The 12,795-nt window shown below is 41.3% G+C and overlaps 1 protein-coding gene across 4 annotated transcripts in view; it reads left to right on the top strand.

The window, feature by feature from the left end:
- Positions 1-12,795, top strand: part of CaMKI (Calcium/calmodulin-dependent protein kinase I) — a 1,265,700-nt gene that overhangs the window by 941,193 nt on the left and 311,712 nt on the right. For all 4 annotated transcript variants that reach the window (XM_067141330.2, XM_067141331.2, XM_067141328.2 and 1 more), the window contains one exon: positions 10,405-10,479. In XM_067141330.2, the coding sequence (XP_066997431.1) occupies positions 10,405-10,479 (75 nt within the window). The remainder of the gene's footprint in view (positions 1-10,404; positions 10,480-12,795) is intronic.

Here is a 12,795-nt window from a genome sequence, read left to right as displayed (position 1 = left end):
TTCTCCTGTTCATTAACGAGGGTCGATTCCGCATCTGTCTTATAAATATTTTCTGGCCCAGTTTTATTTTTTCCACTTGGTATTTACTGAAACACCCTGTATATTATTTACTGAAACACTCTGTATATTATTGATAAAAGTAATGTTGTAGAGTCTACGTAAAGGTAAAAACACTGTAGGAATGGTCATTTTAATGTTACTGGTTTTAAGTGTCACTAACCCCATTTACAATTTTCAGAGACTCCGAGGTGCCAGAAATTTCTCCTGTAGGAGTTCATCTACGTGACGGCAAATCTTGTGTATTTGAGCATCTTCAAATACCACCGGACTGAGCCGGGATCAAACGCACCAACCTGGTCTCAGAATACCAGCGCTCGACCGAATGAGTCACTCAAGACTCTCAGGATAGTCTTCAAATGGTACAGATTTCGAGATGAACTGTTCGGTTGCAGAAATGTTGCAGACACGTGTGGCATACGAAGCATTTTTGAGGGGAAGTTAACCTTAGCGTTGTAATCCATAAACTTTTCTTTTGCTATTTGTTTTACGTCACACCGACACAGATAGGTCTTTGGCGACGATGGGATAGGAAAGGCCTAGGAAGTAGAAGGAAGCGGCCATGGCCTTATTCAAGGTACAGCCCCGGCATTTGCCTGGTGTGAAAATGGGAAACCACGGAAAACCATCTTCAGGGCTGCCGACAGTGGGGCTCGAACCCACTATCTCCCGATTAATCCATAAACTGAAAGAACCTTAACGAGAATGTTTCTATTCGTCCGTCCGAAGTGTCGGGTACAGTGTCCCTAGAAGTAGGACTTCAAGTATGGTGCTTCCCCATCAGGATCGTTGGATAACAAACCAGACTCCTCCTCTCTTTGATTCCAAGAACTAAGGAATTTCTGCTTAACGTCCTCTCATTGCTAACGTTAAGTACTTAATCCGTTCACGACCAGTTTACAGTCCTAAGAGGATTGTGAGTGTGGGCGAGTGATCGATCGATCGAACGGCAGGTTGTTTTACACCCCGAGAATGTATTGTCACAGGCAAGGTTTTGGCAGTGTGGAGCGTTATGTAACTTACGGTAATTTTAATCAGCAAATGTCCCCTTACGTCGGATGTACTTCCTTACATTTTGTTCGAAGTGAGAAAATTCTCTTATTATCTGAGTGGATTTTTGATTCGCGAAGCACTAAAGCAGACTGTTGTCATCACGTACTAGTTTCCTTGTTTTGTCAATTGATATTGGATGCCCTGCGATCTCGTGTTCCCAGAAACTGGGGTCTCGATGGTGATAGCGTCCGTGGCCTTAATGAAGGTACAGCCCCAGCATTTGCCCGGTGTGAAAATGGGAAACCACGGAAAACCATCTTCACGGCTGCCGACGGTGGGATTCGAGCCCACTGTCTTCCGAAAGCAAGCTCACAGCTACGCGACCCTAACCGCAAGGCCAACTCGCTCAGTAGTAGTAGTAGTAGTAGTAGTAGTAGTAGTAGTAGTAGTAGTCGTCACTCTCTAAGTTTCTAGCGATCCGTAACTTGGAGAGGGGAGTGTTATATTCTATTCTATTCTATTCTATTTCTATAGTCCTTCCATGATATGAGTCGTAGATAGGTACTGGTAGAGTAATTCAGGGAAGCGGCAGAGTTCTCTCGCCGTCAATATATTTTGTGTACACTCCTTGTGACAATTCTGCGTCACGCATGCATCGTGGGAACAAATTCATTGTTTAGATTTCAGACCATATGTTGAGGATTAGAGTAGTGCCATGCTGGTAGGAAGATCATTGGATGTTATGAGCACAAAACTCTGCCAAGGTGACAAAGAGGGCAGTGTGAGTGAAACTACGGCTTGCCTTGCATGATGTCAGGATTGTTCTAGTTTGTTTCTTCGTGTAAGAGGCTTGGGATATCTTGATCATCAGTCCTATGTATTTAGAGTGCGTGAAGTCCATATAATAACCTGTGTTATGGTAGTGTCTGTGCACGTGTATGTACTTGAAAGATTGGGAATGGAGTGGCTAGTATGTAAGGTACCATTCCAGCGTTCATCTGAAGTTCCAGTAAAGAAATCATGGAAAGAAGCCGTTGGCCTCGATGTTTAGCTTCTTAAATTAGCATTCATCATTATCATCATCGTAATCCACGGTGAAGAAACACTTCTGGAGATAACTAAGACGAATTTTTACTACCTTCTCAACTATTCCAGTCCTAACTAGTCTTAAGTTCCTGAAAGAGCCTTAAATCGAACCGAGGGCTGCGAGGATAAAAACTACGGTTCTAATATTTTTACACTGTTAATGTAATATTCATCATTACTTGTGGTGTCGTATAGAGGTGGAACTTGAATATTCACTGAAAACGTTGGCTAGCTTATCGCTTTGAGTTTCATTATAAACGTAATCCAAAGTATGATGAGTTTTTAAAATAATAACTTTGTTCATAGTGTTTTCTTCATGCCGGGCTGAGTGGCTCAGAAGGTTGAGGCGCTGGCCTTCTGACCCCAGCTTGGCAGGTTCGATCCTGGCTCAATCCGGTGATGTTTGAAGATGCTCAAATACGTGAGCCTCATGTTGGTAGATTTACTGACATGTAAAAGAACTCCTGTAGGACAAAATTCCCGCACCTCGGCGTCTCTGAAAAGTAGTTAGTGGAAAGTAAAAAAATATTATTGTTTTCATCATGCCCAAACCAGATCTCATGGCGCAACAACCCCGAAGGACTTTGGCCTTCCAAGCGACCATTGCTCAGCCCGAAAGCCTGCAGATTACTAGGTGTAGTGTGGTCTGTTCATCATGCATCCAAGATAGTTTCAAATCAACCAGTGATTTCTAGGAATGTATCCAGAATATATTTTCCACTAACTGAAAGTTTCTTTTCTGTGTTTATTACCATTTACAAATATTCGAATGCTGCACCGTTGCTTTGTTGGTTTCCATGATTCTATGATTTTTGAAGGTACATATTCTTGCGTTCTTTCGTTTGTAACGTATCTTAACAATTATTTCAGTTACATATGTCATGGAAGAATTTTAATAATTTAATATCGGTACATAGTAAGTTCATATAGGCGGCTGCATAGCCGAGAGGGTAAAAGCGCACTCGGTTCATTCTGGAGGACGTAGGTTCCATTTCCTGTCAAGAAGTGAACATAATTTCAACTTCTGAAGATGTACAGGACCCTGAGATTCACTCACGCGTACTCTAGAAATGACGAACATATTATCAGGGACTAAATTAGCCTGCCATACGGCTACTGTAACCACTGTTTCCTGTTCAGTGCCGAGGCTTCGAACTGTGGAAACTTCCACTTCCCCATGGGCCTCAGAATGTCCATGTTTTCTCTCTAGATGACTTGACCCACATTTTAAAATTCCTTCGTTTTAGAAAGATGGAGGATTAGAGTAGTGCCATAAAATTAAGATTCCTTGACTGAGAAAACTTCTTCCTTACCTTGTGAAAAGTTATGTTTCAGATATTAAAATTACACAATAAAAATTGTGTACCTGAGAAGGTCGTTCAAATAACACCACCTCTCTGAGACATTGATTTCATGCCCGTGTAGGCTTATCAGCTTTCTTGAATGTAGACCTACTTAATCTGTCTTCAGAGCAATAATAATAATAATAATAATAATAATAATAATAATAATAAGGGTTTTACATCCCACAAACTACTTCTACGGTTTTCGTTGATGCCGAGGTACCGGAATGTTGTCCCGCGGGAGTTCTTTTACGTGTCGTTAAGTCTACCAATACGTATTTGATTCCCACGTGGTAGATTTACCGGCACGTAAAAGAATTCTTCACAGCCCTGTAGTGCAGTGTATTGACGGGTGGCTGTTTTCGCTGCACTTCACCCTTGACTTCTTCGATTTTCTTACAAATACTGGAATGTTCAGCCTGATATTTAGACTACAAAAGCACTTGACGTTGCTCCCAAATACGGTACATCTTAGATTTTGGGGACATGCCATCCTGCTTTCGTTGGGAATAAACATGAGCAATCCGTTCATGGACAAAGCCGAAACTATTCATTGTCTAACTTTCTGATGTCGTACTGTTGGATATTGCCCGTCTAACAACGCAGCACTACCTGACTGCATTCATACTGGAATCCACTCACCGGGAAACCCAACAACTGCCCTATATTTCATGCTTACACTCAGGGTGTCAGATGTACATCTAGCCGTAACTTCGTAATTCACACGATATTATTCCCCTCTCTTCAAAGCAAATTAGTTCTGAGGTTGTGCAGCGTGTTTTTGATTAAAACGAAGTCTCTGCAATCTGTGCTCGGTTCTCCAATATATGGATCTATCTGATGCTATCTTTTGAAATGAATTTATGTTCTTGCTTACAAATACGATGCTTGTGGCGTCGTGATGAACGGTTACGAAGAAGCCATCCCATTTTGAAGTCGGGAATATACGATGTTGTTGACTTCGTTGAAAGAGCCACACAAGGTTGATTTCGCATTCTCATTATAAGCTACTCATGGAAATCATTATCCACAGGAGGATGCCTGGAAGATAATCCTTTCGTGAGGCGAAGAGCATCTGCCTCTGAATAGGAAGATAACCTATGTAAGTTTTACTTTTCACAAAATGGCCAGCATCAGACCTCTCACAGTTATCAAGCAAAATTTGATTTGCACAACGAGCAGCGAATGGTGATAGACTATCTGCATGAATCATAAAAGTTCATGACATCTACATCAAAAGCGAATACCTTGAGTGTGGTATGCCAATCAGGGCGATCATATGTGTGGCGTGATGCATTCTTCATGAGTGTTTACATATTTATTTATTTATTTATTTATTTATTTATTTATTTATTTATTTAGCGTCACACCAACACAGATAGGTCTTACGGTGACAACTGCGCACCCCTAATCGCACGGCCAACTCGCCCGGTGTTTACACATCTGATCATCCTTAATGGTTGACCACAATGAAGAGCATGTCGGCCCCATCAATGAATATGTTACTGTACTGTAAATGGACTGATTTTAAGGGCGTACGTACCATCACCCGAAATTTAAAAGCTAATAGCCTGTCAAAAGAAAAAACACTGATCGCCGAGAGCTCTAATCAACTCTTACTGAGGACTGTGTAATATTCGAGTTCATTATTTAATATTTTACCGAGCTCGATAGCTGCAGTCGCTTAAGTGCGGTCAGTATCCAGTATTCGGGAGATAGTAGGTTCGAACCCCACAGGCAAATGCAAATGCTGGGGCTGTACTTTAATTAAGGCCACGGCCGCTTCCTTACCACTCCTAGCCCTTCCCTGTCCCATCGTCGCCATAAGACCTATATGTGTCGGTGCGACGTAAAGCAACTAGCAATAAATATATCTATATATATATATATTTAATATTTATAATAAAATAATACTCATGCTCAGAAATTCCAACCCCAGATCTTTTATATACACTAATCTCTCTCGCATTGGCCACTGAGAGTACGTAAACACCCGCTACGTCCAGGTAGGGTAGCTCTACTCCCCATTACTGATCGCTAATTGTAATTTTTTGTTAGTTTATTAGGAACCAATGGGAGTCTATTTTGCTATTTGCTTTACGTCTCACCGACACAGATGCCTTACGGCGACGATGGGATAGGAAAGGCCTAGGACTTGGAAGGAAGCGGCCGTGGCCTTAATTAAGATACAGCCCCGGCATTTGCCTGGTGTGAAAATGGGAAACCACGGAAAACCATCTTCAGCGCTGCCGACAGTGGGGCTCGAACCCATTATCTCCCGATACTGGCCAATGGGAGTCTATATACTGCTTGTTTACATACTTTGACACCCTACATGAAGTAGTCACTTCATGAAAAAATATGGCATTCAATAACTCTAATTTTCTCTCCCTTTTCTCGCCAGTATATTATTTTATGAAAGGTGTATGTACTCGTAGATGATTACCATGTTTGTAGTCGTCTCTCTTTTACGCATTTCTGTTACAGGGGTATATGAAACGGAGGGCTTCAGGATTGGATGGGGAAGGCAAAATAACAAATGTGTAGAAATGGAATATCTTCTTCAGAATATTTTCTTTGTTAGAAAAAATAATTAAAATGTGAACAAACAATTGTATCATATAAGGATGAACACAAATATCAATAATAATAATAATAATAATAATAATAATAATAATACTTGTACTGGAGGTACACCTGCCCCGAGAATTTAAAACTAGCGCCTTGTAGGCGGCCATCTAGATCAGGAAATCTGAAACTCATTTCGGAAATAGTGTGATCATTTCTCAACAGATGTCGCTACTATCAACTTATGTCGTGCCCTCTGGGGTGAAGATGAACTATTAAAATTCAAGATAAATTTTGTGTGTAATGTTTCCTAAACTGGAATATTTAGTGTTCGTTTTTGATGTTCAAAAATTAACACATCTATCTCTTCCCGCCAAGTTAAGACGTTGGCCAATGACTAATTTTGTACATTTATTTATCTACCAATCAATACTTTCTGAAATTTATTAAATTAACCAATAAGAATTGGGGGTGTGTCAGGGCCTTGGCCCAGAGTTTTCTGGAACTTTCCTCTCCGCTATAAAAGCTGAGGGCTGGTGAGAGCCATGTTGTCTTAGTGATCGCTCCACTGTAGAGTGTGTACGTAAGGGAGGTAGGGGGAAAGACTCCCTCGTCCATCTTCGGGAGGTCCGCCAGTTCAAGGTAATGGCAATTTCAGCTTAACTGTGTGATAGTATTTGAAAGCTAGCTCCAAAGGAAGGTTTCAAATCTTTTGTAATGTAACTTTTTATTTTCTCAAATGTTAATTCCAAACTTTAAATATAAATTTCAAACAAGTGGAAAGAACTTAACCGAAATCAGGGAATAGAGAGTGAGGTACACTCTTGTATTTTCTCTCAACTTGATCTTGAGGTGACTATCATTTTGTAACCTTTAAAATATGTCTAGTAATTTCTGTAACTTAAATATTTTTCTCCATCTAGGCACCTCGGTAGTATAGGAAGGGAAGGAAATGTTCAGAAATTCCTGTCCCAGCAGTTTGGATTGAAGGTAATTCCGAATGAAATACTGAAATATCGCAGTGATATAACAACAGGTGTACTCACTTTAGATCCGCATCACATGGATCTGCCCTGATTGTTGCATTTGAAATTCTAAAGATCTCTAGCTCAGATAGGCTCAGTTTTGTTGCATGGTACGCAGAATACTACACTTAAATTAGTCTATTAGCCCAATCAATAGTGGCCTAACTATCACTACTCTGGTTTGTGGGAATGGCAACCGGAAGATATGGGCGTTTGAAAAACTGGCGTGTAAGGTAGTATTTGAGGCACGCAGACGTGACTGTTGTATAAATAATGTGGTATGTTTTTTCTTTATTGGCTTTAGGTACCAGACCAAACAGCCAGCTACAAATACACTGGAATACAAAATATGAACAGTAAATATACACTTAACCCTCAAGCACACGCGCCAGATCTTAGGACGCAGACACACGCGTGGGGGTGCTTTCCACCCCACATATCCTTGTATTGTAAAATATGAATTACTGTATTAATTTGATATTTTAAGATAGATTATGTAAGAATGACTCTCTCTGCGGGGATCCAGCTAGAAAGGTACAAGAGCGGGGTGAGCACAGGAAAGTTATTTGTACATTTCACTAGGAAATAAAATGACCTGGGGTGGATTCCACCCCATACGCGTGTGTTTGAGGGTTAAACTAAATACACACGTATGAATCTTGCATACTATTGTACTTGGATTTGGTAATGTGGTATTGTGTAAGGTGGTCGGGCATACGTGTAGTCAATATTAATAGTGGTTTATTGGCCGTTTTGTTGTGGGTTAGGCCACTCTTGTTTCGGCGCACTTGCCCGAAACAAGCGAAGCATGTGGAATACGCCGTTACTGCAATACAAACTGTGTTCAAACAGTTCACAACATATATATGGCATTAATCTCCATCAGCATCATCATTTACAGGAATGGTGTCTGCAAACCGCAGTGCAGATGTTTTCAAGTTGTGATAATAGACATGGTAAATGGGGGCACGAATTGTAGAACGTCATTAAATCTTTCTTTTTTCAACTTACTACGCGTAATAGCGTGTCCATTGGGATGTAATAAATCCAGTCTCAATTATTTTCGACACACGTTATGCAAAACTTGCTTCAACAAACGGAACGTCCGGCTCATTGGAATACTTTTTTTAAATTTGCAAGTGGCTTTACGTCGCACCGACACAGACAGGTCTTATGCTGACGATGGGATAGGAAAGGACCAGGAGTGGAAATGAAGTAGCTGTGGCGTTAATTAAGGTACAGCACCAGCATTTGCCTGGTGTGAAAATGGGAAACCGCGGAAAACCATCTTCAGAGCTGCCGACAGAGGGGTTCGAACCCACTATTTTTCGAATGCATGCTCACAACTTCGCGCTCCTAACCGCACGACCAACTCGCCTGGTAAGGAATACTTTTTTGCTAGGGGCTTTACGTCGCACCGACACAGATGGGTCTTATGGCGATGATGGGATAGGAAAGGCCTAGGAGTTGGAAGGAAGCGGCTGTGGCCTTAATTAAGGTACAGCCCCAGCATTTACCTGGTGTGAAAATGGGAAACCACGGAAAACCATCTTCAGGGCTGCCGATAGTGGGATTCGAAACTACTATCTCCCGGATGCAAGCTCACAGCCACGCGCCTCAACGCGCACGGCCAACTCGCCTGGTGGAATAATTTTTAATACATTATATGGGGACATTAAGATTTATAGACCGGGCGAGTTAGCCGTACGGTTAGAGGCGCGCGGCTGTGAGCTTGCTCCGGGAGATAGTGGGTTCGAATCCCACTGTCGGCAGCCCTGAAGATGGTTTTTCCGTGGTTTCCCATTTTCACACCAGGCAAATGCTGGTGCTATACCTTAATTAACGCCACAGCTACTTCATTTCCACTCCTGGTCCTTTCCTATCCCATCGTCAGCATGAGACCTGTCTGTGTCGCAAGGGATCGCTTACAGGTGGATGAAATCAATAGTGCAACGAATATGATATGGGTCCGCCTATAAGAAACAAAACTGGGCCCCTCAAATAAATTGTTTGAAACCAATAACTCAACTTGTGAAAATTTAGATTTTATAATTCCACCTTTACAATACTGTAATTGTCTTTATTACAAAGACTACATTAAATTACACTCGTGAAACATGTTTCGTCCTCTTATAGGACATCTTCAGTCACAAATACAAATACATAACATTAAAAATAAGGCGAGGACACATTAAAATAAGTAATTGCAAAGTCTTTGTATACTGTGACGCGGCGTGATAGCGTCTTGTCAATCTTCAATGTTAAAATGATGCGGTGTGAACATGATATGAAGCATGAAGTCCAATTAAAATCGTATGTTAAAACTGTTGTTCAAAGCAACGAATTATAAAACTCCGTAAGTGGCTATGCAAATAAAATTATGTGCATATTGTACATAAAACAGTGTTGTGGTGATGCCACATTATAATAGATATCGTGATTAGGAGGTGGAGTTATACTGATGCAAGTTGAACCTGATTGTGTGTTGACAATAGGGGCCTCCTTGCCCGTCCTACATCGACCACTCCACCTCAAGTGCTAAGGCTAATATATGCGTCCAATATACTATAAATAATATTAATTTATTTAACATTTTAAAATCCCTATTACCGAGTGAGTTAGCCATGCGGTTTTGGTCGCGTAGCTGTGAGCGTACATTTGGGAGATGGTAGGTTCGAATTCCAATGTCGGCAGCCCTGAAGATGGTTTTTCCTGGTTTCCCTATTTTCATATCAGGCAAATGCTGAGGCTGTACCTCAGTTAAGGCCACAACCATTACCATCCCAATCCTATCACTTCCTTGCGTCGCCGAAAAACTACCAAGTGTAAATTCGACGTAAAACCACTAGCAAAAATATCCATATCAGTGAACGCGAATTAACTTATTTTGGAAGTAAGTATTTAAATATTAGTATCGCCAATGTTAGCATCCTACTAAACTAATACCGGGACATCCGGAGCTCAGAGATCAGATACGATATTTTCCGCTTGCCTCTTTCAGCGTACGACTATGGTATTTTGACCTTTTTTTCTCCACAATCTGAGCTCTTTCTAAAGTCACTGAACTACGTGGTCTTGTTGAAAAATTGTTGTTAAATCTCGATTCATAGCTTCAATTTAATTATTAAGTTGATGAGTGGTTGGGTTAATCGAGTTAATCTACAAAAGTTTTTAACCCGCAGATGATCTTTTTGTTCAAAAAAATGTACAAAATTGTTAACAAGCATTCTGTTTTATTAATTGTCCCAAGGTGACATCGTTCCTCATTCTCCCAATGTTCTTTGTATTTAGTTTATTTCCTCTAATTTAACTCGTGTTCTTGATTGTTGCAGGTTAAAACATCCAAATATTGTGCAACTCCTGGAAACCTTTGAAGACAAGCACAAGGTGTACCTCATCATGGAACTGTGAGTACAGCTGTTTTCTAACTAATGTGAATTTACTCGTACTGTATTTTTTGGCGAGAAACATACTAACTTCCTTACCATGTCGCTGAATTTATTTTTGCAATGTATCGCAACTCGGTGCATATGAGATTTATTTTTTAAATATACTGCCTGCAAGTTGTCTTTGGGAGAAAACGTTAAATGGTATTCATCTTCGTAATTGGGCTGGCTAGGAATCATCACCGTCTGAATACCCGAATTTCGAGTCCTTGCGTTGAAGAAAGACAGCAAATGCCGACAAACCGGCTAAGAAAACCGGAAATAGAATTAGCACTACACAAGAAGAGTTGAAGGTAGATCCGGAGGAGTGTTGGATGTTGCCACTCCCTGACCGGATTGCAGGATCACAGCCTTGGGAAGAGTCAGGGCTGCTACCCGGCGGGTAAACCCATCCCTCTTTGAGTGCTACATACAGTAGTGTTAGCTATGTAAGCATATTTTCGTTGTGTTAAGTCCAAACTCAGCCATGCCGAGAGCAGCCAGTGTGTTTGTCTCGCCCCGCAGTACGCCTGCACCAACTGGTGCACTCGGTCGTTCTGCGGAACTGTGAGGCCCACGTGCTTGTAGTTATCTCTCTGGTCATTCAAATACAAAACCAGTTATTTGAAATCCGAGAGATCTGTCTGAATTCTAGACCCTATTATTATTATTAGTGATTTAAGCTCACTAGGGAGCGCTTATGACTAGTTCATTTTGGATTCTCGCTTTCGTTTCGAATACCTCTTGAGTCCTGCTATTATTGTTTTCCTTTATCTCCTATGAAAGAGCTTTGCGAGATTTGACCACGAATTTACCAATTAACAAAATTTAGGGTGGTTTCAGACATCAGTATCAGAAATCGCAGTGGAAGCTAAGCCACTCTTCACTTCATTTTGCCACATAATTTAAAATTACACTAAATTTTTTAGACCTTAAAATAGTGCAGGTTATCAACTGTGCCGATACACTCGTTCCCACGAGACTTATGACCAGCGTTGCACTAAGTCCCTAAAATTAAACTACCACCACTATCACCGTCATCCCGTGGTTCAAATAAACCATTAAGGACTGTTGGTCTACAAAGATAACTGCTCCCAGCCAAATTGCCTGCAGATATGTCACGTGGTCAGCGTGCCGGTATCTCAAACTTATCGCTCGACTTTCTCGACCGTTCACACTTTCCCTTATATCAACAGCTCCTGGGTTGCAGAGTGATACCTGTTCCAAACTCAGAGATTCACATTTTTGGACGAGCCAGGAATTGAATTATAGACCTTTAGGTAGGAATTCTCCTCCTCTTCCTCCTCCTACTATTACTACCACCGGCCGGGCTGAGCGGCTCAGACGGTTAAGGCTCTGGCTTTCTGAGCCCAAGTTGGCAGGTTCGATCCTGGCTCAGTCCGATGGTGTTTGAAGGTGCACAAATACGTCAGCTCTGTGTCGGTAAATTTACTGGCACATAAAAGAACTCCTGCGGCACAAAATTCCGGCACCTCTTCGTCTCCGTAAACCGTAAAAAAGTAGTTAGTGGCCAACTCGCCCGGTGATTTTCATTTCCATTACTTCCATTTGTTATTATTATTATTATTATTATTATTATTATTATTATTATTATTAAAATTATTGCCTCCACCATCAGTGACTGTGCTTGGAGCGTTCTACCAAGCACAGACGAAAACAAACGCTGGCGGTCTCTCTTCGGAAGATCTCTGTTTGTGTTATACCTTTATAAATATGTGAACTTGTTGATATTGAGAAGCTGCTGCTGGGGAGACATTCTGAGTCCTCAAATAGAATCATCCTAGCGTTCATTCGCATTTAAATGTTACAAACGAGGGGTAAACCACACCCAGCATAGTCACTACCAGTGCCTTGGTGGAACTTGGGATCTCGAACTGTTTTAACTAGCTAGTCCTACCGAAGAGATCAAGGCAGTGAAATAAAAACACAAAATAGCATGGGAAATGGAATAAATAGCACGCATGGGAAAGAAAGACATAACGTACATCATTTTCAGAACATCGTCGCTGCCGGGACAAAATCTCCTATGTGAAATATTTTAGCTCAGAACTTTGGCTGGTAAGGTTCTGCCATCTAAGGTGCAATATTGTGTGAATATTGTGAAGGCATTCTCGCTCTTCATAATGTATGTGCTGCGGGTCAGTATATCTCTAAAAATATTATCACATAGGAGGTTTTGTCCCGGCAACGAAGACATATTCCTCTTTGAATAGCCTCAGTGGTTCACGTGACAGTGTGTCAGCCTCTCGCCGCTGGGTTCCGACGTCACTCCATGTG

Source organism: Anabrus simplex, chromosome 2 (assembly GCF_040414725.1).
Source record: "Anabrus simplex isolate iqAnaSimp1 chromosome 2, ASM4041472v1, whole genome shotgun sequence".
Taxonomy (NCBI): domain Eukaryota; kingdom Metazoa; phylum Arthropoda; class Insecta; order Orthoptera; family Tettigoniidae; genus Anabrus; species Anabrus simplex.
This window is presented reverse-complemented; position numbering and strand designations above follow the sequence as displayed.